Genomic DNA, 27,210 nt, shown 5'->3' with positions numbered 1-27,210 from the left:
AGTGGTGTTTTGTTTTTTTGTGTTTTGTTTTTTTGGATCATTTAGCCTAGCCACAGTTAGTGGCACACACATATACACTCACATACACAGACTCCATGCACACACACCCACGAATACACATGCATAGGTCTTGCTATGATTCTGAGGTAGGTTTTTAGTTGTCATTGCAGAGCATCACAGGTCCTACAGGGAGGTTGTGTGGCATAGAAAAAGGAGCACATATTTTAAATTTAAGCAAATCTGAGTTCCAATCGTGAAGTCTGTCACCTCCTCACTGTGCAGCCTTGAGCAAGTTATGTAATGTTCCTTAATCACACCTTCCTCATCTGTAAAATGTGAAACTGAAGTGCTGACTCACCTATATGCACTGAGTAAATGACAGGCATTTGCCATCTATATGATGTTGAAGGGGGGTCTTAAACCCCTTTATGCCTCGGTCTTTTCCTCTGTGAGGTGGGGACGTCACTATCTCAAAGGCTTATTGTGGGGATCAAATTAGGTAATACATGTAAAGTGTTTGGTGTACTGGCTTATACATATTAAGTGCTCATAAAGTATTATTCCATGTGCTGAGGGAGGGGATGGTCCCTTCCACACGCTCCCCGGATTCCTGTTCTGGCAAACACAAAGATTCTAAAAAATGGTCGGTCTCCTCTTGGTCACATCTAGGAGCTAAGAGGGCAAATAAAGAGGGGCAGCTGGGTGGCTCAGTTGGTTAAGCATCTGACTCTTGATTTTGGCTTAGGTCAGATCTCGGGGTGGTGAGATCAAGCCCCGCTTAAGATTCTCTCTCCCTCTGTCCCTCCCCTTCCCCTCTCCTTAAAAACAAAACAAAACAAAACACAACAAAAAAACAAATAAAGAGATGTGAGAAGCAGCTTAATACATTACAGTGGGAAAAACAGTAGGTGATGAGATAATGATGGTAATGCTGCAGGTATCATCTGTATGATACTTCATGCGTTGCAAAGTGACTTCACATCCTTTATCTCCTTTATTTCTCTAGCAACCTACTATTCCCATCGTGAAATATAAGAAATGGGAGTGTTTGCCTGGGTACTTTGGGACCCAGAGCCAAAGGGTTCTGCCTTTAAAACTTTAGCTCTTCTCAATAAATTTGGAACCAGGCTTAGGCATTGAAATGAAATGTGTACAACCAGACCCCTCCTTTTCCCTACAAACACAAATCACCACATAAAGTATTCTATGAAATAAAACTAATTCCTTTCTCAGACAGGGGTTCCCAGCGTCTGGTATCTGAAGATGGAATCCACAACAAAAGCTTTCTATGCTTGGAAGTCCCTCTCTGTGACTTTCTAAGATTTGATTGGTGATTGACTGTGAAGGGGAACAGAATTTGCCACCTCAAAATATGCCTCTTTGGCATAAGGATTATTTTGAGCTAGTTACATTTCTAGAGTTACTAGCTAGCAACTCTAAAAACTGAGTAGAAGTTACCTTTTTCTTTTTTCTTTTTTGTAAGATATTAACACTTATGAGGGAAATCTCCATTTGAATGGGTGTCTCCCTCTCTGTCAAAAAGAGGAGGATGGCTGTAAATCTCCAGAAACTCTTACCAGTCTAGAAGACAGAGTTAAATCTGCATAACAACCTTACCTTTTTTTACTGCCCTTCTTGGTAATTTCCCATAACTGGCTACCCACCCTTAATAACATATTCTTTTGTCTTTAGCTGGAGATGATATTTAAAGTGATGGTTTCCTGGCACCTGGATGGCTCAGTCCGTAGAGCATCCACTCGTGCTTTCAGCTCAGGTCATGATCTCAGGACCCTGCATTGGGCTCTCTGCTCAGCAGGAAATCTGCTTCTCTCTCTTTCTCCCTCCCCCTTTCTCCCTCTCCTCTCCCTCACTCACATCTGCCTGCTCGCACGCTCTCTCTCTCTTTCAAATAAATACATTTTTTTTTAAGTGATGGTTTGAGCCAAATCAGAGAATTACTCAATTTTCTTGGGTATCTCCCATGTATATAGGAAGTATACATGTTATTAAACTTCTGTTTGCTTTTCTCTTGTTAATTTTTTTTTTTAATTGAGGGGAATTGTCTCAGCCAAGAATCTAGAAGTATAGAGGGGAGTTAGATTCCCTCCTCTGCAGCTGTGAAATGCATTAAATTCAGGATTTAGTCTTGTGAAACTGAGTAAAGGAGACCTCATTTTAAATGGAACCGAGAGACCAGAAGGGGGAGCTCTAATGCTCTGCCACTGTCCTCAATTGCAACCCTAACAGGAAGAGCTATATATCTTGCATTCCTAGAGTATAAGGAAAAGCCTATACTTACTGCTCCATCAGGAGGAGGGAAGAATGTCTCCCTGCCCAGCAACAAGCTCGGCCAATAAGAAAAATATATGAGAAACCAACACCGCCCTGAATTCTCACTTTCCTCCTATGGACTTCCTTTCAAAGCAGCCCCTCCGAACTTCCTCCTTTTATTTCCTCTCCTTTGATCTCCTGCAGTGCCTATGGTTTGCCATCACTAGGCCATGTCCCCAATTATAATTCCTCTGCTATTCGTCAATAAGCCCATTTTGCTGGTAAATAACTAGCTGTTTTACTTTTAAGGTCAACAGCCTCCCAAGCTCTTTACAGGTTTTGTATTGCTTTTTTGTTTTTTTTCCCCTGCTGTTAAGTAGTGATTACTCTTGAGTTCTCTCATTTTACTCCCCACCAGTAACCACTCAGTCAGCTCCATTACAGGCCTTCTCAATGAAAAAAAGAAGAAAAAGCACCCAAACTTTCAGTCAATACTCCCCTGAGGCCAAGGAAGATGGGAATTAAAGGGGAAAGGAAAACAGCCCTTTGTAAGATCAGCTGACAATGGAATTGGCTGAAAGTCTTGGAGAGAGCCCAGAAATCTTGTCTCAGATTCCGACTTTGTCCTTTCGTCATGATTATCCAAGTGAGAAAGTCTCCTTTATTTCTGAAATTAAGTGGTTCCCTTCTTTCCTGGCAGTGTGATCATGCTGGAAGTAACGGAATAAAGAAGAAAGGGTGAGGCTATGTCTTCATTTAGTCAGCCGGTAATGTTTGAATATTGCAAAGCCCCTGTCCTCAAGGAACTAACAGTCTAGTCTAGGTGGAGGGTGGAGGGCAGATGTAAAATTAGATCATCTCAGGTGCAGATAGTGCATGTGATAATACGATTCTGTAGAGAAGGTGGTCACAGAGAGGAGTGGGATCAAATCTAGGCCAGGCAGGAGAGTTAGGATAGTGTGACAGGAGAAATGACACTAGAGCTGATTAGGGATGTCATCCCTGGGGGAAAGGGCCTTCCACACGGCAAGAATAGCACATGGGAAGGTAGAGCAGTGTGAAATAGGACCAGTCAGGGAACTGTGGAAATTCAGGGTGGCTGAAACATGACGTATGAAAGGGATAAGTAAGTGTAAGATCTGAAGCTGAAGAGAACAGGCTTGGCTCAGACTATGGAGGATTTTGTCAGCCCTCTAGTAGGCCAACCTCAATGGATAGAAGTTAAAAGCTGCTGGAGGGATATAAAGAGAGAAGTGAGGGGCACCTAGGTGGCTCAGTGGGTTAAAGCCTCTGCCTTCAGCTCAGGTCATGATCCCAGGGTCCTGGGATCCAGCCCCACATCGGCCTCTCTGCTCAGCAGGGAGCCTGCTTCCCCCTCTCTCTGCCGGCCTCTCTGCCTACTTGTGATCTCTGTCAAATAAATAAACAAAATCTTAAAAAAATAAAGAGAGAAGTGAGCTTGCTGCAAATGCTTGCTAGCTTCTGGGCAGAGAATGGATTGGGAGGGGTGAGACTGGAGAATGCCCATCTGGGAAGCTATTATATCAGGTAAGAGAGGACATTAGTTTAGAGATGATCAGGGTATATGGGGTTGAAGAAGAGTGGATGGGTTTAGTAAAGTTTTAGAAAGGAGAATCTACTGTGATGAGGAAGGGAAGCAAAGGGGTGATCTAGACTTTTATAGGAGGAAGAGTTTTGAAGAAGAAGAAAGGGTAAGGAGAGATTATGAAATGACTTAGGTTGGGTGGAACTTACCCTCGGGGGCCCCCATTCCAAATCTCCTTTAAATGACCAACTTTCAGAGGTACCCTTTCTCCCCATCTTCTCATGCCCAGCTGGTGATAGCACATCCTGTAGGATCCTTTATGGGATTAAGAATGAACATCCTACTTCTCTTTTCTGGATCTAAGTTTCTATCTGGAAAGTGAAGGGACTAAACTCCGTGGGACAGATCCTTCCCTCTTCTCCAGAGGAAGAGTGGAGTTCTCCCTTTTCCACATCTTGTAGCAATGTCTGTCTTGATCTCACACTGTTTAGCTTTGGCTGCCTAGAATTTGTATTTCTCCAGTAGCCCTTAAGCTGCTGGAGAGCAGGGCTGCCCTACCCTCCTTCTATCTTCCACCTGCTGCTTCTAGGTGCTCCCCCAGAACAGAGATGCCGGTTTCCCTGAATGTGGATCAGGTCTTTTCTCAGTGTCTCTGTCATCCTTCTAGTCCAGAACTCTCAGACGCTGGGTCCAGAGTCTGTTTTCACTGTGCTCCCTGGTTTGGACTTCTTGTCCCAGTCCCAGCTGAGCAGGACTAGGGGAAGGAGGAGAGGAAAGCTAAAGGGAAATGAGACATGGCCAGAGTCCTGGCCTTGGGGAGTGGGATCCAGGTCCTATGTCTTGTAGATATGCATGCATATGTTTATGTATCTATGAGTGTATGTATGTGTGTATGTGTAGCAAAGAATGTTATTTTTTCTGTACTAAGGTGTATGTGTCTGCATTCAAATGACCATGCATAGATTAGTGAGCATGCTGGCATCTGTGCATCCGTGAATGTCAGTGCCTGTGTGTGTGTGAGGGCCTCTGTGTTGGCAAATGTGTGTATATTCACATGTGTCACTGCATATGTATATGTTCCCATGTGCCTGTATGCAAGTGGGTACATGTATGTATGGTGGTTTGAATATGAAAATGAGTGCCTCCTGTGTGTAGGGGGCTTTGTGTATAAACGGATGCAGAATACAGTGTCTACTAAATGTATCCTCCAAATTCAGGCTACTGAGGCCCAAGCCCTGAAGTCAGCATTTAAAAGCTATAGGTCCTTCAGTGAGTAATTGCCTTCTTTAAGCCTTAGTTACTCATCTCTAAACTGGGACTAATAATATTTCCTACTTTCAGTATCTAAGGGGAGAGTGGAATGTTGCATTGCCCCTAATGTGCTTAGAATAATGCCTGGTGCATAGGACAGGCTAAAAGTGTTAGCTGTTACTAAGTTATTCATGGTAACATATATGTAAGTGTTTGGGCCTGAGGGCCCTGGTGAGGATCTCTGTGTGTGGAAATGTCTTTGGGCTCATGACGTTGGTGTGTGTTTATGAGTCTGAGGGGGTCAGTGGGTATGCATACTTGAGTGTGACCTGCGCATGAGTGCCTCTGTGTGTTTGTGTCCCACCAGATTGTGAACCTCTAAGGAGAAGGACTATGTTTCATTCATTATTGTACCTCGGCCCTTAGATCTGGGATGTAACAGTTGTTCAGCAGATTAGTGTTGCCCAAATGAATAAAGTGAATCGGACATTTAGAGATTGTTACTCATTTAGTATGCCCATCTGCAGAAAACAAAAATCTGTAACTAACTAGGTATGTTATAAATATATAGATAGATAGATGGAGAGAGAAAGGGGGATAGGTAGAGTAGGAGAGTTTGTAATGGATAGATGATAGATGGATAGTCACATACATACATAGTTAGACAGCCAGGATTCGCTCTGGTTAAGTAGAAGCTCATGTACTTTATACTGGAAGAGATATCAGATGTGATATATCCCAAGGAGTTCCAGAACTTTGCTCTTGATAACCCTGTGGGTTATCTTGGAGTTTCTTTGAGGGCTAGAGGATGAGGGAATCATAGATGAGAGTACTAAGCCTGTTACCTGACGTCGACAGGAGTCTATTTCCATTTTATGTCTACATATTGGGTATTCACGTAGAACTGTGTTTAAAGAAAGGGTTTCACTATAAATGTTAGAGAATCTTGTTCTAGTCCAGCCTCTTTATTCTATAGGAAGGAGAAGATGAACCTCAGAGAAAGGAAAAGGTTAGGGCCCCGACCTGTCTTTCAGGTGCATTCCTAGTGTACTCCTCCCTTAAAATGCGATACCTTTGAATCCCATTGACTTACTAGGAAACAAGAAGCAATTCCTCCCAAGAAATTCTCTTTTAAAAAAGTCACTATTAGAGTACACTTTTGGGGTGTCTAGCCAAGAAACACTGCCATGTGTTCGAGACCTGCCTCCTCAGGTTGGCCCTATTGGCTGTGTTTGTATTAGGTGAGGCCACTCACCTGCCCTCAGATGTTTGGACAAGGGAAGCACTCTGGCCAAACAGGGGAATCTCATTCTTTCTTGTACAATTTAGATGTAGGATACCAAGTGTTAGTTGGTCTATATGGTCCCTGAATTAGGAATTGAGGGGAAGCTTCAATGTCCATATTTAATTGAGGCAAGATGAATGAATAGGGAGAGTTAGTTTCAGGACGGGGGAAATAAGACACACAAAGATAAGCAGATGTGAAAGCTGTGTGTGGTTTCAGGAAAACCAACAGAAGGACAGACAAACCTTGGTTTCTGGTGGTTTTCCTCATATAGCCAGGTTGTATCTTCTGTTTTGGATTTTTTGCTCATATTCTGATAATTAATTCTCCTTTGGCCTGATGTAATTGGCACGTGTTTCTGTTTCTTGCAGCCACACAATCTCTGAACGTGAGAGCACTTTGGAAAGCCTCCTCCTGGCACGTAAACAGGCTCTGCTCCCCTGTGGTCTGGTCCTGGTCTGATCATTTTTCCCTGAGGCCAGTTTTCAGGGGCCTTGTGTGTAGCTAAGGGAAGGGGAAGCATTCTCTTTTTGTGGCATCTTTGTGGAGTGTTTCATGAAGGCCTCAGAGGTTTCCAGAAAGGGACTTCACTCATCCCCCAGGCACTTCTTCTATATCCCCATAGCAGGATTGACATAGCATTTTCCCCTGGGACTTCTTGCTTACTTCGGAGCTCACCACTGTTCACAGCTAGAGGTATACTCTGGAGTGACAGCATCTTTGCATTCAAATCAAGCAGGTCCTCCAGCATTTGAGTCCTAGAGTAGATTTTTGCCTACTCCTAGGCACATCAAACCATGTCTACAGTATGGAGGTAGGCAGGGGAGCAATGGGAACCAGTCTTCCCTGGGAGTAGATCTCCAAAAGTGGACCTTTTAAAACTCATTCCCATGGCCACTACTGAGACCATGTTGGAAATACATTAGAGGAGAGGACACAGGTTAAAGCAAGGATCAGTCTGTTCAGTTCGTCAGCAGTTAGAACAAGGTGTACTTGGGAAGGAACCATGAGAGGTGTCTTTTTAACAAGCTCATTCCCTTTCTCCTGCCCCCACCCCGCAGTGAATACAGCTCGTCTACTCTGGAGTTACAGAATAACATATGATACATTTCTGGTAAAGGCTGGGGCTACAGAAGCACAGAGCAAGTCTGGCTCCAAAATCCTGCTAATAAATGAAGAAATCAGGCCAGGCCAGGCCAACAGGGCCCCCACCATGAGAAAAAGAGGAATATAAAGGCACAGAGAGTGTTGAACAAGGGAATCTTTTCCCTTTTCCCAAACCTAGCCTGTCCCAGGGTCTAAACACCAAGACTGTCTATGTGATTTGGAGAGAGAACCGGCATAGCTGATGGGTGACTGGAAGCCATCACCAGAGGGAAGAACATGAGCTTCAAGGCTAGTTGCTTGGCTGAGCTCTTAGAACAGCCCAGCCAGGAGGACAGGCAGGAAAACCATGGGCCAAGCCCCCAGGAACCCTGAAATATAAGAGAGATGTCTGTCAAGTGTTGGCATTTGGAACTCAGCAGCCAAAGCAAGCTAGCCTCTCTGTACTTTGCCTTACAAAGTATCCTTAATATCTGTTCTAGGTTACAACCCCTGGGAAGTGGCAGAAGGGTCATGTGGTAGAGGCAAAGCTATCTAATCATAAAACACTTTTTCATGTTACTTTGGGTATATTGGAAGGCAATTTCCCCCCATCCTCCTTTGCAGGTAGGTGAGATCACATGATTGAATCTGGCCAGTAGAATGTGGGTAAAAATCATATATGCCATTTCTAGACCTGGTCCTTAAAACCTCCTGCATGATTTTCCATACTCTGTCACCCACCATCTAGGGACCAGATGCCAAGGATCCGGCAGAGGACTTGCTGGGGACAGTGAAGTTTCTGGAGTTACCAGAAGGTAAGAGCCTGACTTCCTAATGACTGCAAAGCACAGAACTACATCCCCCAGTGATTTAGTGATTTAGTGGGAAATAAACTATTGTGTAAAGGCACAGAAAGGTGAGGATTGTTTGTCATAGCAGCTAATATTACTTATGCTGACTAATGATGGAGAAAGGACTAAAGATGGAGAAGGACACAGAGGTGAAAAAGCCTCTGAGACCTGACTTATTGGCTTAGAATCCCAGCTCTAGGGGTACCTGGGTGGCTCAGTCAGTTAAGCGTCTGCCTTTGGCTCAGGTCATGATCTCTGTGTCCTGGGACGGAGCTCTAGGTCAGGCTCCCTGCTCAGCAGGGAGTCTGATTCCCTCTTGTTTTGCCCCTCCCCGTCACTTGTGCACTCTGTTTTTCTCTGTCAAATGAATAAAATCTTTAAAAAAAAAAAAAAAAGAAGAAGAAGAAGAATCCCAGCTCTACAACCAATTGTGCAGGTCCAGGTAAGTTACTGAGCCTCAGCATGGCTGAGTTTATCTGTATGCAAAATTGGAAAATCACAAGCAACTAACACCTCATGGGACTTTTGTAAGGCTTAAGTGAGTAAATTCATATCAAACATTTAGAACAGTTCCTGGCACATAATAAACACCATGTAAGTGTCAGTTTTGAATATTAGACTCCAAGATCTGGGAGGGTTGGGAACACATCTCCTCTGAAAATGATCATATACTCAGTGTTAATGAAGGGTGTGGGTCCTGGGTGATAGATACCTTGTACTGGGGGCCTGGGAAAGGCATGTGCACCCCTCCTGCCATACTATGACATTATAACATTTCTCCGTCCCATAAATGTCAGAGTAACTTGCTGATGTTCTAGGAGGAAGTGAAGAATATATCATAATTTTCTGAAATATTAGTGTATGACAACCAGTTTGTATTTATGAAACAGGTGGTTGTTCAGTTAATTCTAAAACCTCAGACATGTTTGTGGGAGATAGCAAAGAACACCATAAGTGCCCTCTTGTGGCATTCTCATAGCACATGAGATCGCTCCCCTTTTCTTCCAGAAGGCTCCAGAATCCACTGTCCATCCTAGAAATTAGTCAGTTTGGCAGACTCTACTGGGAAACTGGGCTGTTCCCAGCACTGCACAAACCTGGAGTACTGGGAGAAGTGAATGAGACGTGATGTCTGCTCTCAAACTCCTTTTAGGCTGAGCTCTGACCCCTGTCTCTGATGAGCACACTTTTCTGAGTGTTGTCTGAATATTAGCCCTAAGTGTGGAGGGGCCATCTTGACCTTATTTGGAAACTTTTGGGCTATTATCTAGCTGGAGAGTTAAGGATGGAAAGAACGTTTTCATGTCTAGGTTCACCAGTATAGGTCATGTGTGTGTTGGGAAGAGGGGGCAGTAAAATCTTAGTAGCATTGCTTTCCCTTTGGTCCAAAACACATTTCTTGGATTGGTCTCCCTGCTAAAATCCAGGTCTCCCACCAAAACACCATTCAGATGTTGCCACCTGCTAAAATTCTTGCCTGACCTTACCAGGTACAGTTCATTACTCTTCTGTGAGCTCCTGCCACACTATCTGCTTTCTTGCGATTTGCTTCTATGACTGTCTCATTTTTGCAGCTCTTGTTCATTCTGCCTGTAGGGCTTGTTCCTTTATTATTTGCAAACCTGGTCCCTTTTTCTCATTGCATTCAAATATCACCTCTTCTGAACATTTTTCTGGCCATTGACCCATTCTGATACTTATTTTTCCTTCTTGCCTTATAAATAGAACCATCAAACATTGCTTCAGGACATGGCCACCCAGAATACAGATTACATTTTCCAGCTTCCTTTGCAGCCAGGTGTGACTAAACTTTGGCCAGTGAGATAAGTGGAAGTGTAAGGTGTCAGCTTCTAGGAATGTTCCTTAACACTCTGACTTTTTCCATATTCCCTCCATCCTGCTGACTAGAGATGAAGATTGGAGCTCTGGCTGCCATCTTGGACCAGGAGGTTGAAGAAGGTGGAGGGGAGAGCTTAAAAGAACTTGGATTCTTGATGACCTTGTGGTGCCACCCCAGGATCCCCAGGTTGCTTGCCTTTGGACTTCATTTACATGTGAGTAAACTAAACTACTATCTTTTTAAAGACACTGTTATCCATGCTGGTAACTTTCTAACACATCACTCTCTTTTCTAAATTATCTTGTTAACTTTTAATTGCCTGTTTCCCACACTGTAGCATAAGCTCCATGAGGGCAGGCACCTGGTCTGTGCTGTTTACTATTATATCTTCAGCATCTGAACAATGCCTAGCTAACAGTAGGCACCCAATAAGTATTTATTTTTAATTTTTCTTTAAGCATTTTACCTATTTATTTGACAGAGGGAGAAAGATCACAAGTAGGCAGAGAGGCAGACAGAGAGAGAGGGGGAAGCAGGCTCCCTGCCGAGCAGAGAGCCCGATGCGGGGCTCGATCCCAGAACTCTGGGACCATGACCTGAGCCAAAGGCAGAGGCTTAACCCACTGAGCCACCCAGGCGCCCCAAGTATTTATTTTTAAATGACTGGCCCCTGTCCTAGACTTTGAGCATCTCAAGAGCCACACTTGGGACTGATTCATTTCAGTGTCCACAGTCACTAGCATGGGCTAAATCAGTGTGCACTGAATTGAGAAGAGGACTAAAAGAGGGTTGGGAGGGAGGGCAGTGGGATAGGCAGGAGATAATAATGTACCTGCAGAGCTGGGGGTTCCATTCATGACGCCAAGAGATGGAGCACCTGGGGACAAGAGCAGAGGTGAAGGTTTCCTCAGTCGTGTGCCGAGGACTGGCACTGTGGCCATAGCTGCTCCAGGTCCTCCTGGACCTGGCCACCACAGCCACTGACCTGGCCAGACTGGCCACCCTCACAGCTGAGGCATCTGTTATTTCTAAGCCCATTTCATGCATTTGAAACTTAGTTCTTCCAGCAGATTTGTGAGGAAAGTATTTGTGTCCCCATTCAACAGAGGAGAAGACTGAGGCTCAGTTGACCAAGGAAGGCTAAGTTGACCTTGTTGTTGGTAGTAAAGCTGGAATTTGAACCTCCATGTTTTGTACGGTGCCAGCCCCATGTGTTATTACTGTTACTGTCATTGCTGCTGTTACCAGCATTACTGCGTCCTAATTTCTTTAGGACAAAAAAAAAGTTGCTTTCATTCTTCTGGGTTTTTTGACTCCTCCATTCTAGCGGTAATAAAAATCACAACAGTAGCCTTCACCCATGGGCAGGATCGGTTAACACTTGTGGGCAATTATAAAGCTTTCCCTATATCATGCCGCAGAATATTATAACTGGATTTTGGAAAACATAGTCATTCACCAGAAAGCAAAGTTGGGTTAGAACCTAGACTTCACCCAAAAGGGGCTGAGGTAAGGGGACCTGGCAGGAAAAAAAAAGGGAAGGGGCATATGCTGTGGAATCAGTCTGAGCTGGGTTCAGTTCTAACTCCAGCTGCTCGTGAGCTGAGTGACTTGGGGTGAGCCACTTAATCTCTCCAAGCTTCAGTTTCTCGCTGGTAAAACGGACTCAGTCAGGAGAATGAAGTGAGTTGATGGATACTGAGAGCTTAGCCTGGTCTGTAGCACATAGAGGTTCAGCACAAATGGCAAATGCTATTATTATTACCCAAAGTACCTCATGGAAAGATAGATTCACTGGTGGGGGCTGCAGTGAGGAGGCAAAAAAGGCTCTAAGTTGTTAGGGTGGTGAGCCCAGGCATCTGTGATTAACTGTCAGCACCTGACCACCTGGCCTTCTCACCCAGAAGTGGGTCACTCACCTTTTCGAGTGATGGGTCCCAAATCTAGAACCTGGGCTGGGTTGATAGCCACTACTCCACTGCGATGTTGACTTCTTGAACAAGACTGTGGGGGGATGGCGAGATCTCATTATATCAAAATTTAAAGTCATAGTTCCTATCCAGGATGCCCCTGCAATGGAACGAGAATCTGGCCCAAGAATGGGACCCTACCCACCGTGTGCCCCTAACTCTGAGGCTGTGGTTTTCTCAACTTACTGTCAAGTCATAAGCAAATGTGGATTTGACTCCTTTCTACTTATGTCATCCATTCCATCACATCTCCACTCTAATTCTAGCTGTCTCATTTGGTACTAATGACTTCACCTCTCTATTACTATTAAGTAAGACCTTCCTGGCCTTAAAGGTTAAAATGAGCATGTCTGTAATACCCAGGCACATAGTCCACACTCTACAAATGCCAGCTTCTAGCGGGCAGTACCAAACAGGGGTTAAGAGCATGTACACTGGAGTTACCTCACAGCCCTGATGCTTTCTAGCTGTGTTGCTGTTGGGCAGAAGACCTCTCTGAAGCTCAGTGTCCTCATCTGTACAAGCAGGTTAACAAAAAATCTACTTAAAGGGTTCTTATGAGAATTTAATTAAATAAGGCATATGAAAGTTTTAGTGTAATTCCTGACATGGAATAGGCACTTAAAAGTCCACTATTATGAAATCATTCAAAACGTGTCTTGTGCCAAGGAAACTTAGGGTAGGCTTCTTTGTCTGACCTGCTTCGTAGGGACACACAGTAATTACATACACATGGGCTTTTTGAAGATTGAATGTCCATCCATTCATCCTTTCCTCTTCCCCTCCCTCCCTCTCTCCCTTTCTTCTTTCCATCCATCCATAATTGCAGTAAATATATATGGTGAGACTACCAGGTACCAGGCCCTATGTGAAGCTCTGAATAGTTCACTCTAAAGAGATACTCACCGGCTGGCACTGTTCATTAAGGGAATCGCAGAGATGAATCTCACAATGCAGGAAGACTAGGTCATAATTTCCAGCAAACATGAACATCTGAACTGAGAACCGGCTTTCTGAGGACACCCCATTCTCCTCCACATGGATGGTGGAATCATATTGATTTGGGCAGCTGGGAAGGTGACAGGGCAAGGGTCTAACTTTTAGAACAGCTCAAGGAACCTGAGGCCCTTGGCTGTATCTTTAATCTGCATCCAGTATAAAAACATCATCACAGAGAATTTAAGAGTTCCCTGATTCCCTCCATCCTGACATAGACTTTTATTCGTCTGGGTTTCCTTCAAGGTATATATATTTTTTGAAACAGAGAGAGAGAGAGAGAGCGAGCGAGAGAGAGCGCGCTCATGAGAGGTGGGGAGGGCAGAGGGAGAAGCAGACTCCCCACTGAACATGGAGCCCGACCTGGGGCTCAATCCCAGGACCCTGAGATTATGATCTGAGCCAAAGGCAGATGCTTAACTGACTGAGCCACCTAGGCGCCCTCTCTAAGACATTTATTCATCAGCCCAGGGTTCATTCTCTGAGGTGAAATAGACTGCTTCAAATTCCACCCAGACCTGCTTTCTAGCCAAATGATCATGAGCAGATGACTTAACCTGTCTGAGACTCCCTTTTCTGGTCTGTAGAGCAGACAGTAATCCGTACCTCCTGGGATTGATGTAACCATTTAGTAACAGTGCATGGCTAAACTCATAACTAAACTCAGTGATACATGCTAGCTAATATTGTTACCAGGGTTTGAATCATGATCTGTGGATATACATTTTCCTTTTGTTTTTGCCAGTTAGCAATTTCAGCGATATCTTGTCCCACAACACTTGTCATACCGTTTTCATGTTGATTTGTCAGTGTTAGTATCTGTATAATAGCCCATCATTACTTAACGGATCCCTATTTTTGAACTGTGAACGTATTGCCAAAGTTATAAAGGATACTGAAGTGAAAAATAATTGGCATTTCTTTATCTTGCTGACCTATTTTGTATTAATGCTTTTGGCTAAAATGTCAAGAGTGATACTCCTGGGTCAAAAGTATGGTTGTGATATGTAATGCCAAATTATGTTCCTAAAGAAGTAAGCCAGTTTACACAACTAGCAAGCAGGGCCATGGTGATCTTTCTCCCCTCAAAACCTTATTCAGGCCAAAAGATAACCCAGAGTTGCTCGTTACCTGTTTCTGATGATGAAATATTTCACGGGGTCAGTCTTATCTTCAGTAGGCGTGGCATAGCAGTTCCTCAACAACAGGTTAAACCGGGAGGTGTCCCCTCTCTCCAAGATGGCACCCACATAGAGCATGGATTCAACAGCCAGGACAGCTACGGCCCCTTCATAAGGAGATGTATAGTTCTGGTCTTGAAACAGGGCCATCCTGACAGTGAACTCTCCATCCCCATCCACACTGATGTTCAGAGAACTGAGAAGAGGAAAACAATAAGAGTGGAATCATTAGGTTCCCACCAGTGAGAGCAAAGTAAATCCAGCCCTGCACTTGTGTGAGGCTGTGAAAGTGAAGTGACATCTTTGATTCCTAAAGGAACTAGTCAATCACCTATTTAAATCATGCATTTAGTATCTGCTAGGCACTAAACTTGACAAGCAGACAAGTGTGTCTCTGGGATCTCCACCCATTCTCCCTGCCTCACAGATCACCTCTATCTCCTTCCCTCAGAGAATAATAGCAAGTGCACACCTCCGTCTTCCCCCCTATACAATCGGATCAGTTCTGTGGGTTCACCATTTTTTTTTAAAGATTTTATTTATTTTTTGACAGAAATCACAAGCAGGCAGAGAGGCAAGCAGAGAGAGAGGAAGGGAAGCAGGCTCCCCGCTGAGCAGAGGGGTTCACCATTTTTAGCAGCAGATCTCCTTCCTCCTCCAGGGAATCACCCAGTGAAACATTCATTTTAAAAAAGGAATGGCTTCAATTTTTATTTATTATGAAACTTGGAGCCCCAACACAATACAGTCTGAAAACCATTGAACTAGAAAATTACTAGTCCTATTCATGCTACTCTGAGAGCCCAGGAGGCAGTGGGGGAATGGAAAGGGCACCCTGGAGTTCTGACACGGAAAATCCCCCAGCAAGTCTTACTGTCTAAATGCTGAGGAATCCATTCCACAGGGCCCTGTTTGGGCACCGTGAGACAGCAGTGACCAAAACAGATGAAAACGTCTTCTAAATGAATCCCCACCCAAATTGCTACTTGGTTCTATTTCTAGTGAATTGGGAGTGCTATTTATCTAATCAAAGCTCATCCCAGCTTAAATCCCACATCTGTGGGGAAGCCTTCCTGCTCCCTCCATCCCCTCCCCACAAAGATTAGATCAGGAACCCTTGCTCCCTGATCCCACAGCACCCTGTGCTTCTCCCACATTGCATTCATCTCACTTGCAAACAGTGATTGGATAATTAGTTTCTTAATTCCTTTCTTCCTCAAGATAAATGAAACTGTGGTGTGTTTTTGTTCCTTAGCATATTTAATTAACATTATTTCATGTTGCTGCATTGCTTCATAATAATAATCTTTAATACCCACAAATTACTCTATGTCTGCCTTGTGCATGCTGAGCATTAATCTATGATCAAGAAATATTTGCAGAGTGAATGATGGAAAGAGTGAGAGCTCCTGTAGGAAGTAGGCAGCAACATTTTAAGCTTTGCTTGAAGTGGATGTGATCAGTGTCAGAGTTCTAGATCAAAGGGCAAGGGTCAGTGCCATACCTTACAATGGGCTGCAGGGCAGTTTGGAGGCTGACTTTCATGTCCAGTGGGTAGGCACACTGGAAATTGATGTTGAGGATGGTGTCTCTGATGATGAACTCATTGGCCACAGAGAGGGTGTTTTTGTAGATGGCATGGGTTCCATTTCTCTTTGGCATAAAAACAAGACCACGTGTATGTTTATGTGTGTGCAGCTGTATCTAGAACTCAGGCCTACATGACTGTAAGGTTGATGCTCTCTATCATGCTGCCACCCTGCGTTCCGATCACCAGGAAGAACATGGGCCTCTTCCCTTACTGGCCCCTGGAGCCTTATGGGAAGGTGACTGAGAATCCCAGATCAAAAACTAGAATAATAATTTTTGGCCTTTGGGGAGAATCAACAACTACCACGCATACTCCCATGTTGACCCCTCCCACATCACCCCTAATTAAAATAATCATAATCACAGCTTACATTTATTGAGCTCAAGCAGCAAACCTCTTCTAAGCTCTATATGTGATCCAGCATGTGTACTCTCACATACTACACACATTACTACTCTCACATACTACTAGAGGCCCAGAGAGGCTAAGTGACTTGTCCAAGGTTTCACAGCTACTGAGATAGTTCTACAGCCCAACTCCCACCCTCCGGTAGCAGTGGTGTAAAGACCATTCACCTCCAGAATGTTTCCACAGGCTCCAGCGTGGGTAGGGCTGGTCACGGATATCCAGTTTCTCTCCTCTCTTTGTGTGATACTGCTGCAGTTTCGGTCTCGGAGGTAGGTGATGACATTGTCCCCAAAACCCAGGCCTCCCAGCTGACACTTGTCCAGTGACACCTTGATCTCCTCGGCCCCACAGTCTAGCTGAGGCTGCAAACTGTGGACATCTAGAAAGTTGAGAATGGGGTAGGTGGAGTGGACAGGGGTCTGGAAGCAGTGGGCAGAGCCCACATTCCATGCCCTTTGGAAAAGCCATCATATGTACCAGGGAATTGGGTAGACTAGTAGAGGCCTGGGACCCAGGGGGGGTTCACACCCAGGTTGTTTTGGGTGAGGTTGGCAAAAATGCCCCTGGTCCAAGATTTCTAGGCATCCTGTGTGCAGGTGTGGACTTTCATGTCTTGGGGATTGGGGATCAGGATCTCTGGGAAGTGGGGTCTCTAGAGAAGCAGAAGTACCCTACATTCCAGACTAGAATCAAGGGTAGATACATACTACTCCTACTCCCTGGCTTTGGGAAGCCAGCACATATGACCAGGTTCAGAGCCATTGCATTTCTTTTTATCTTTCATTCATTCATTTGTTCTTCATTCACTCATTCATTCATTCACTCATTCACTTATTCATTCCATTCATTTATTCAACAAATAATACATCTTGAGCATTACTGTCTGCACTAGGTACTGAGGACACAGTGTTTGTCAAAACTGACAGAATCCCTACCTTATTTATGGAGCTAACATTCTGATGGGGAGGTAGATAGCAAATGAAGAGAAATACCATTTTGGTTGGATTTATGAATGCATTGATTCAAATACATTTACTAACCACCTTCTGTATGTGCGAGGCACATTCACACAAAAATAAAGAAAACATGGACCCAGGCCATGAGGATTCCTTGGTCTTGTGTCAGAACCAACATGTCAACAGCTTATTAAGATGCAATATGCAGTATACTAAGTGAAGTATGTTCTAGGTACACAGGAAAACACAAGAAGGTATATCTGGGTCTGTCAGTTAAGTCAGGGAAGGACTCATAGAGGGCTGGGAGTTGGTCAGGGGTAGTAGTTTTGCAGGTGCACAGGGCAAGTGTGGGCACCCCTGGCTCAGGGAATAGCAGAGGCAAAAGCATGGTGATGGAAGAGAGGATGGTGTGTTTATGGAGAAGCTAAGCTCAGAGGTACAGGAACTTAGAATGGGTAGGGGTGGAGTGTGAGAGATGGAGAAGTAAGCAAAAGCCAGGTGACAACAGGGTTATGCCTGGAAGCAATGGGGACTTGTTGAGTAGCCACCAGTGAAGACTTGAGGCAGGCCACACACCCACCCAATCAGCTGGGAGGATCTGCCAAGGATACCCTTGGAGTCTTCAGGTACAGAGAAGACATCCTTGAAGTCCACCATCTGATTCTGTGGTTGCCCAAACCTGGAAAATAACCTGGAGCCTTTGGGGGCTTGTCCACCCAATAAGCAGAGAGAGTCTTCATGGAGATCAGGGTTGTTTCCTTCTAGTCCTGCCTCTTGTCCTCACCCTACTCCTGCTAGGCACATCGAAGCACCCCCTGGTCCACACTCCAGCCCAGTCTTCCAAACATATGCTTGTTCTTGGTCCACTGTTTAGAACACTGTCTCTTCTGCAGGGACTAGGAGTGTGCTCAGAGGAAGGCATGTTTATGCCAAGGGCAAGAGTCAAAGGCCCTCATTAGAGTCCCAGAAGGGAAGGAAATAATCTTAATGGGAAGTTCATCTAACCCCAGGGCTTAGGGCTCGTTGATGGCATCTCTACCCATAAGTCATGTGCTTCTGCTTGCGTACTTCCTGGGACAAGAACCTTATCACCTTACAAGCCTGCCCATTTGGACTGCTCCGATTTAATTTTCGCAGTTACCCTGTATGGTGGTTATTCGTACTGTGATCTTATTCCCATTTTACAGATGAAGATATTAAGGCTCAGAAAGTCTAGGTGCCTTGACCCAGGCTCCAGAGAGCCACTATGTCACAAATCCAGGACTGGCACAGGAGTCTACCCATGTCCTTCACATGTAGACCTACCAATATTTTAATGCAATTCTCACACCTGCAGAGTCCTCATCGTTAGTACCTTTGTGCCTTATGGGTCAAGCTTACCAACACCATAGCTGCTTTCTCAGGCTGTGGTCCAAAGACTGACTTGGCAACTTGTTCCATCCCAGCTCTTCCATCCTTGCAAATAGCTTTGAGAACCTTCATTCCCTGACCTCAGTTCCATCCCCACTGACTCTGGTCCACACCTTGTCCATACCCTCGGAAAAGGAAAATCCTTCCATGCTGCCTTGTCTGCTCAGACGAGCGTTGTTCCCATTGCTCAGCCCTGCCAAGCCACTCACCAGAGCTGTTGAGGTCCTGTCTGCAGTAACAGTCCCAGGTGCCGTTGAGAAAGCTGCATTCCTCCTCCAGGCGGCAGGTATTCTCACACTTGTCCTTCGCAGTGTAGGGGTCTCCAGGGTGAGGCACAGGGGAAGAGGATCAGGATGCAGAGCAAGGCAGTCTGAGGCCACCAAGGCCAACTTTGTTATTCTACCAGGGCCCAGAACTCCTGCCCAAGGGTGTGCGATACGTAGTGGAAGGGTCAAACCTCAAACTCAGATTTTCTGACTCCCAGTCCAGTGAAATGAGAACCCAGGGGCAGCCATCCTAATGCTTACTACATGGCAGACACTGTTTGAGTACTTTCAACAAATAAGCTCATTCAGTTCTCATGGTAAGTTTATGAAACTGGGTAGCATAATAGTTAGGTATATAGATCTTAGAATAAGAGTGTCGGGGTTCAAATCCCAGCTCTGTCATGTTCCTGCTCTGTGACATTGGGATGGCTGCTTAACCTCTCTCTGCCCCAGACCTCTCATTAGGTGTAGTTATATAGTACCCATATCTTATGAGGCTGGTGAAAGCATTAAATGAGTTCATGGCCTAAAGCACTTTGGCTTAGAGCAGGGACAGTATGCATTGGCTGTGACTTTTGCCATCGTCCATTTTTCTCACATCAGAAATCTAAAGCTCAGAGAGGTAAATTAAACTGCCCAACTGGAATCTAAATCTGAATAAGCCCGAGTTCTGCATATCACGGTACACATATGGAGATGTGTGTGTGTGTGTGTGTGTGTAAATGTATATGCATATATATATATATATCAAAAGAGTTTGCCCTCAACTCTGAATTTCTGGCTTTACTTGAAATGTTGGAAAACCTGGCAACCTTGGGTGACATCCCCACTGGGCAGTAACAGGCAGGAGCTAAATCCAGGCTGTTCTGCTTTGTCCCCTGATCTGCTCCACTCACTGCTGATGCCTGGGCTGGTCACCAGGTAGCCCTGCCCCACAGTCATCCCCAGCTCTCTGCCACTCACCTGTGCAGTACCTCAGACTACACTTGGGGGCGCTCTGCAGCTGGTACACGTGGAACTCGCCCGGGCAGGCCTTCACCTGCACCTCAGTCTTCCAGAGACAGCAGTTGCCGCTCCAGTGGGCACAAGCAGTTCGGCTGACGATTCCCTCCTCGATGGTAGGGTGTGTCCCATTCAGCCACATAGGAGCGTCTGTCTGGCATCGGTACATTGGGACACAGGTCTCTGGCAATCTCACTCCTCCATCTCCCACGAAGCGGTACCAGCCATTCATGTCCCTGTCACATAGCTGGCCCTGTCCTGTGTACTCTGTACTTCGTGATGGTTGGTCCAGACGGGTATAATTCTGGCAGGGGTCATAGGAACGGATGTCGATGAAGTTTCTGTCACCTGGAAAGCAGCAGTGTGCTTGGGTTTACTGCGCATCCTCAGAGCATACAGGATTTTAATCCTCCCCTCTCCACACGTGCACATGGGCACACACACTCGTTTTGTTTTGTTTTGTTTTAGAGAGGGAGGGGGCAGGCAGAGGGGGAGAGAGAGAGTCTCAAATAGGCTCCATACCCAGTGCAGAGCCCAACACGGGGCTCAATCTCACAACTTTGGGTCATGACCTGACCTGAGCGGAAATCAAGAGTTGGACGCTTAAGCCACTGAGCCATCCAGACGCCCCCTATGCACTGTTTTCGAATTTTGAATGTGCTTAGGGACCCTAATGAGGAAATGAGGCACACAACCCATTCATTACACATTGGCCTCATCCCCTTAGGGTCAGAATAATAATGAGGACTTTGTATGGTATTTTATAGGCATTAAGAACACTAAGGTCTCCACCCTGCACAGTTTCAAGGGGCATCCTTCACATTGAGCTTGATGCCCTCTCTTTGGCTCTAGAGTTGTGCATTGCTCCCCTGTGCAACCTTACACTGTGGTCCTGTTTGACCAATGTATTATAAATCTAATACAGGCTCCCTGAAAAAACCTCAAATGTCATTAAAATGAATAAAGTAGAAATGAAAGTTGTCATAAGCCCATTCCATCCCTAGAAGTAACTATAAATTTGCTGTATGGTCTTCAGACTGTTTCTATGCATATGTTTAAAATATAGGGATTTTTTAAAATGGCTTAATGCTGTACAACTTTTTTTCCCCACTTACATATTTTACTTACTATATCATAGACAGTTTCCCCTTATTAAGAGATAATAGATCTAACATAAGATTTTTCAGCTTCGGCACTACTGATGTTTGGGGTTGGATAATTCTGTGTTATGGGGGGCTGTCCTATGTATTGCAGGATGTTTAGCATCTTTCCTGGGCCCTTCTCACTAGATTCCAGTAGTTCCTTCCTCCTGGAAGTTGTCTCCAGGCATTGCCCAAATCACCCCCAATGGAGAACCACTCCATTTCTGATTTTGCTCATCTCATGGGGCTTTTTTAAAGATTTATTTATTTATTTTTGAGGGAGAGGGAGTTAGAGGAGAGGAGAAGGACAGAGGGAGAGGGAAAGGGAGAGAATCCCAAGTAGACTCCCCAATGAGCACAGAGCCCCATGCGGGGCTCCATCCCACCACTCTGAGATCATGACCAAAGATGAAATCAAGATTTGGCCTCTTTATTGACTGAGCCACCCAGGAGACCTTGATCTCATATTTTTGTTTTTGTTTTTTGTGGCTTCTTTTAAAGATTTTATTTATTTATTTGAGTGAGAGAGAGAGTATGAGAGCACATGAGTTGGGGAGAGGGGCAGAGAGAGAGGGAGAAACAGACTCCCCACTGAGCCAGTAGCCCAATGTGGGGCTTTATTCCAGGATCCTGAGATCATGACCTGAGCCGAAGGCAGGCACTTGACCAACTGAACTACCCAGGCATCCCAATCCCATGGTTTTTAACAGATTAAGGAACAATGATGTATGGGGAAGCTGAGAATTGAAGGGGTGGGTTGGTCAGTCTGGGTTTAAATCTGGTGCCACACCTGCTGGATTTACGTCATCAAGGATGACCTTGACAGGTGGTTTGACTCCCCTGAGACTTGTCTGCAAAACAACACCTGTAAGTTAGTGATTCCCAAACTCCCTCCATTCCTAAGCCTTGAGTCACAATGTTTCCCACATTTGTGTCCCCTTGTCCAATTATCTGCTTAATATGTTTCTTTCAATGACTCTGTATAAATTTGTTTCATCTTAAGGAATAATAATCTGTGATACCGTAGGTATGCTGTACTAGTTATACATTACTAACATACATGAAAAAATATACCTAGCCATTAAAAAATTCTTCAAGAGTTTGCCATGCACTACTGTAGTCATCTTAGGAGGTATTCCCTGCTTTGGAGAAGTAAAACCCCAAAGCATTGCTTATAACAAGAATAATAAATATAAAATGCCAAACACAGCCCCTGAGGCCTAGTAGCAGTTCAGACTGGTTCTCTTCTCCAGTTCTGATTTACTGAACAGTGTCATGCCTGAATTATGGACTAAGTACACACACATGATCACATTCTTGTAATACATGTTAGAGGGACTTTTTTGAAAAAGATATTTTTAAGCCTTGCTTATGTATGTACTTGTTTTAAGGAAAGGAGTCACTGCACTTGTTATTCTTGGATTATTTCCCACACACACACTCTGTGTTTTCCCGAGAGCGGCCATGAACTGGGTCCCACCTTCCCCTTCCCACATCCCTCTCCACAGGTGACACAGGCAGAAATTTCAGCCTGGTGTTAAGCCCAAGAACCCTTGCTGCAAGCGTCTAAGATGCCCAGTCCACATATCTTTGAAAGGATCACCGAGAGATCATTACCTCTAGTCCTTTCTTTTTACAGATGAGTAAAATTTCAGAGGAAGGAGAAGGTGCTTGCCAATGCAAGGGCACGGAGTGACTAGGAGATTCATGGCCCCATGAATCTGGGCTCTCTGAGCTCCACATATTTTGGACATGGGCAGTTACATTAACTGACTCCATGGTCCTTGCGGGGGGGATTTCTGATTTGACTCTGAGAGATTATGGCTGTATTCTGGTTTCCCACATCTTTCACCCCTTGACTTCTAGCTGCTGAGTCTTCACTTTAGACATGTCCCTGTTCCCCTTACTGACCCTGAACTGCCTTCTCTGCAATCCCCCTCTCCCCAGGTATTATGGGGCGTCTGAGATGCCAGGTGAGCAGAGCACACACCTTGCTGTTCTGTAGATGCCAGGGTCAGAAGGCAGGAGGCCAAGGCCAGCCACAAGACATAAGAGCCCACCATCCTTTCCATAAGCTGAGACGTGCAGGTCATTCAGCAGCGTGCAGACTCTCCATGCAGCTAGGGGAAGGGAGAGACTCAGATACAGTCAGGGCTACAGAGGTCATTCCTCCCCAGATAAGGGTAAGAAGGGAATTCACATCAGTTCAGCACTATGACTTGTACTCAGCCCCTTGCACATGTTAGCTCATTTAAGGCTCTGAACCGCCCACCGGGGAGGGTACTATTTTTTCTCCCATTTATGGATGAAGAGGGAAATGGGATTTAGAGCATATTAATCCCAGAGATATGGACTGAGCTCCTCCTGCATGCAGACACTATGTTGGAAGTTAAATAGCCTGCTTAAGGACACAGGCCCATCTTCACAGAAACAGACACATAATTTCTTTTGTGAAGCGCTGTATTGTATTAAAGCAGGCATGTCTTGCAGAGAGGAGGTGGGGTAATGAGGGTAAGAGGCTTGTGAAGGGGATGAGGTTGACAGCAAGAGAACTGAAGGCAAGTTTGGGGCTGGCTGGCATGGCAGGACATCCTGGAAGGCCTTAGGTTGGTTCCTACTCAAGTAGGGGTTCAGGCTCTGAGAGACTGGATGGAGGGGAAGTTACAGTGCTATGAATATCTACAGACAAAAGTAACACCTGCTTTCTCAGTTCCGGTGTATTGGGCACTGTCCTAAGAGACTCCTGAAGTGTCCTAGATGCATACAGATTTCCTGGGAGGGTGGGACCATGTCAGACTATGCCCACGTTGCTTGCTGCTAGCATGGTGTCTGCCACATAAGGGGTGCTCAGTAAAGATCTGAGCAATAAATGAATAAGTAAATAGGGATGGGGAGGGCAGAAACAAAGATCTGTGAAGAGTCTGCCAGTAACATTCCCTCTTCTGGCAACTTTCCTCCAATAAGCAAATCTTTGATGGCTTCTTAAAGTCTCTGGAAGACTCAAGTTGCATCTAGAGATCTGTTTCTAGAGAGGATATCATGAATATGTTATGAGAGAGCACCCAGGACTCTAGTAATTCTAAGGGATGAGATCCCAAGTGGTGGCCTTTGTTCCTGGAGGAGGGACAGGGTGAGGGGGCATCTTTAGACCTGGAGTAGCCAGCAGGTAGCTGGAATCATTGTTGAGCTGAATACACAGTGAAATATGGAGCACTTTGACGGGGATGAAAGTTATTCTGAAAGTTTCCAGAAACAAACAACCCCAGCACATCCAGTGAGTCAAGGGTGGTGGGGGAAGCCCCCCAAGATCAGAAGGAAGCCTGCTGGGGCTTGAAATGGTACTTACCTTGGGATAAGAACACAGAGCTGTCGTCTGGTCAGCCGTGGGAAAGCTGGCTATGCACCACACTTTTATTGCAGTTTTCCACCCACGTGGCTCTCCACGATTGGTGCCCAGATAGGACTGGAGTTAATCTCAGGTATACATTGGTCTCATTGGGCGTAGGTAAGATAAACAGTTTACCACAGAAAATAGCGGAAGAATATTCCCCTCCATAACCAATGAAGTTGGGACCATATTTATTACCAGAAACCAAACACTAATCAAAAGGGAGCTTAAAACCCAAAGGGAAGTGAGAGAAATCAAACAGGCACTTGTTTGCACAATAGATTTCCAATTGTACCTTGTGTTCTTAGCTAATCACCTTAGAACACTACTGCTTCTGTCTGGATGCCACTCTACTTGGGGCTAGTTAGAGCAAGGGAATAAATAAGGAAGTGGGGGATGGGTGTTTCCTGTTTTTGGCCCACAGACTCTACCCACCTTCAGATACTCAGTGTTGCGTCTGGGAAGGGCCACTTTAGTGATGGTGAGTCATGGAATAAAATATCAAAGGACAGACCAAGTAAGTGTCAGAATCATCTCTCCTCCAACCCCTCCTAAAAGGTGGACTACCCTAGAGATTGGAAGGTATGGAATGGAGATGAAGCCAGAGATCTTGGACTTGGAAGTGTCAGGCTTGGACCTGGCTTCAATGGCGTGGTATTGTGGCATTAATAAGGGAACTGAAGCTTTTGCAGAACAAGTGGTCACTGCCTGTCCTGTGTTTCTCTGAGACTCCTCAAGGAGCCAGGGCTACTGAACACAGGGAGCACAGGGGTCTTGGCATTGGTAACACCTTCCAGCAAAACCCCAACCTGAGCAAAATAAAATGCTACAAGCCACCTTCCCTACTCCTAGTACATTTGGAGAAAAAGTCTGTAAATGTGGAACTTATAACCACCACAAATGTTGGATTCCATAATTCATCTGGGCCCACAAAACCATCACTTCCACCTTCCCTCCTCCAACTCTTCCGTTCCAGTCTGAACCATGTGGCTTGAGCTGCCCTGCTAAGGCAATGTCTTCAAGCATTTTTTCTGGCCCTTTGTCAGTACGTTTTTTGCTGCTTCCTCCAGACACTCCCTGACTCCCCTGTGCCACTGTTTTCTTGACTTCGTTACTCTTGCTCTGTCATTGTCCTCTTCCTTCATGTGTCCTTGAGAATGCCAGTGGATTGCATTTTTCTTGTTCACTCCATATACTCATGGGACGGTGTCAAGTTATCTCCTGGTTTCTAGTACCTTTTACAGGCTAGGGAGTTTCAAATCTGTATCTCCATCCCTGACCAATCCTTTGAACATCTGATCCATCAACACAGCTGCCTGCCGAACCGTCTCTCCTTGGGCTGAGATGCTTGAGGCACTTTCAACTCAGCAGTCTCAAATCTGAAGTCATCCATTCTCCAAATCTTCCCCTTTTCACTACATTGTCTGTCTTAATCCATGGCACTGCTATGCACCTGGTCACCCAAACTGGAAACCTACCTCCCTCTTCTCCCTCAGTCACATTTCCAGTAATTAGCACAACTTGTCACTCAGTTTTCAAGTATTTCTTGAACCTGTCTTTCCTTCTTTAGCCCTATTTCACCAACCCTAATTCAGGCCACTGTTATCTTATGAGGGTGATTTTAACAGGAGCCTAGTGAGTCTCCTTGCTTTCATTCTTTGCCCCCTTTGATTCTGTTACCTCTCCTGCAGCCATGATGCCATAGCGTCACCTCTCGGCATTATCCCCCACTCCCGTCACTTCATGCTTCCTGGGATTTGACCCCTGGCTGCACTCCTAACCTCACCTACAGCTTCTCTCCCACACATTCTATGCTCCATCCAATCTGTGGCTCTCTGAATTCATCCCCACCTCCTGACCTTTACATGTGCTATTACCTCTGTCTAGATCATACTGTGCCTGGCCTCCTACCACATATTTAGGTCCACCTCTCCTAGGTCCACATATTCCTAGGTCAACCACCAGGAAGACTCCTGAACACCACACGCTTGCTGGTGCATCTTTTCTCTGCTCCTGTGCCTCTCTGGGTTGATTCCAGTCCCACTCAATTACCTACTAATTGATCTTTCTCCTTCTGAAGGCTGTAAGATCTTTGTGGACAGGGATCCTGTCTGCACTTGTAACCAGCACCTACTAAGTACTCGTTGAGTAAACAAATGGGGAAAAAAAATAACATGTATGCTTCAAAGCCTCTCTTGTGAGTAATGCCTCAAAATTTACGGCTATCCAAGTCTTAGTGAAACCTTGCTGGGAAGACACAAAATCCTGCCTCAGGGCCTTTGCACTTGCAAATGTTCTTCCTTAGATATCCCCCTGGTTCGTTACCCTTACTTCTCTCAGCTTCTGCTTATCGGAGAGACTTTCCCTGAGTATGCTATATAAAATAGCACCCCCAATAGCTCTATTCTCTTCTTTGTTTTTTTTCCCCAAAGTGCTTGTCTCCACCTGACATTTCACATAATTATTGTTTAAATGTATTCCCGCCTTTTAAACATGGGCTCTTTATCAGTAAGGTCTCTGTTTCTGTGGTGCCTATAAAAGTGCCCAGCATTGAATTTATGTTTAAAATATCTATTGAATATTGAACTGAATACTTAAGTGATAAAAAGAAAAAAAAAACCAAGGAAGTAAAGAAAGGAAAAGAAAAGGAAAAAGAAAAGAAAAAAGGAAGGAACAGAGGGACAAAGGGATTAATTCTGATGTGTTTTCTTTTCCCTGTTTCTTGCATTTGGCCCTTGTTTTTATTTTTCCTCCTGTTCTGTTGTACCTG

At 45.0% G+C, this 27,210-nt stretch overlaps 1 protein-coding gene across 1 annotated transcript; it reads right to left on the bottom strand.

Annotated features, from left to right (window-relative positions):
* Positions 1-6,445: 6,445 nt before the first annotated feature.
* On the bottom strand, positions 6,446-24,477 carry GP2 (glycoprotein 2). The gene is made up of 11 exons (XM_045993615.1): positions 24,399-24,477; positions 23,043-23,172; positions 19,872-20,258; positions 18,852-18,962; positions 16,444-16,655; positions 15,782-15,930; positions 14,228-14,473; positions 13,007-13,169; positions 12,050-12,134; positions 10,963-11,007; positions 6,446-7,828 (listed from the first exon to the last, which is right to left on the bottom strand). The coding sequence occupies exons 2-11, from the start codon at positions 23,143-23,145 to the stop codon at positions 7,770-7,772; spliced, it is 1,560 nt and encodes a 519-aa protein (XP_045849571.1). The 5' UTR covers positions 23,146-23,172; positions 24,399-24,477; the 3' UTR covers positions 6,446-7,769.
* Positions 24,478-27,210: the final 2,733 nt, after the last annotated feature.

Source organism: Meles meles, chromosome 21 (genome assembly GCF_922984935.1).
Source record: "Meles meles chromosome 21, mMelMel3.1 paternal haplotype, whole genome shotgun sequence".
Classification (NCBI taxonomy): domain Eukaryota; kingdom Metazoa; phylum Chordata; class Mammalia; order Carnivora; family Mustelidae; genus Meles; species Meles meles.
This window is presented reverse-complemented; position numbering and strand designations above follow the sequence as displayed.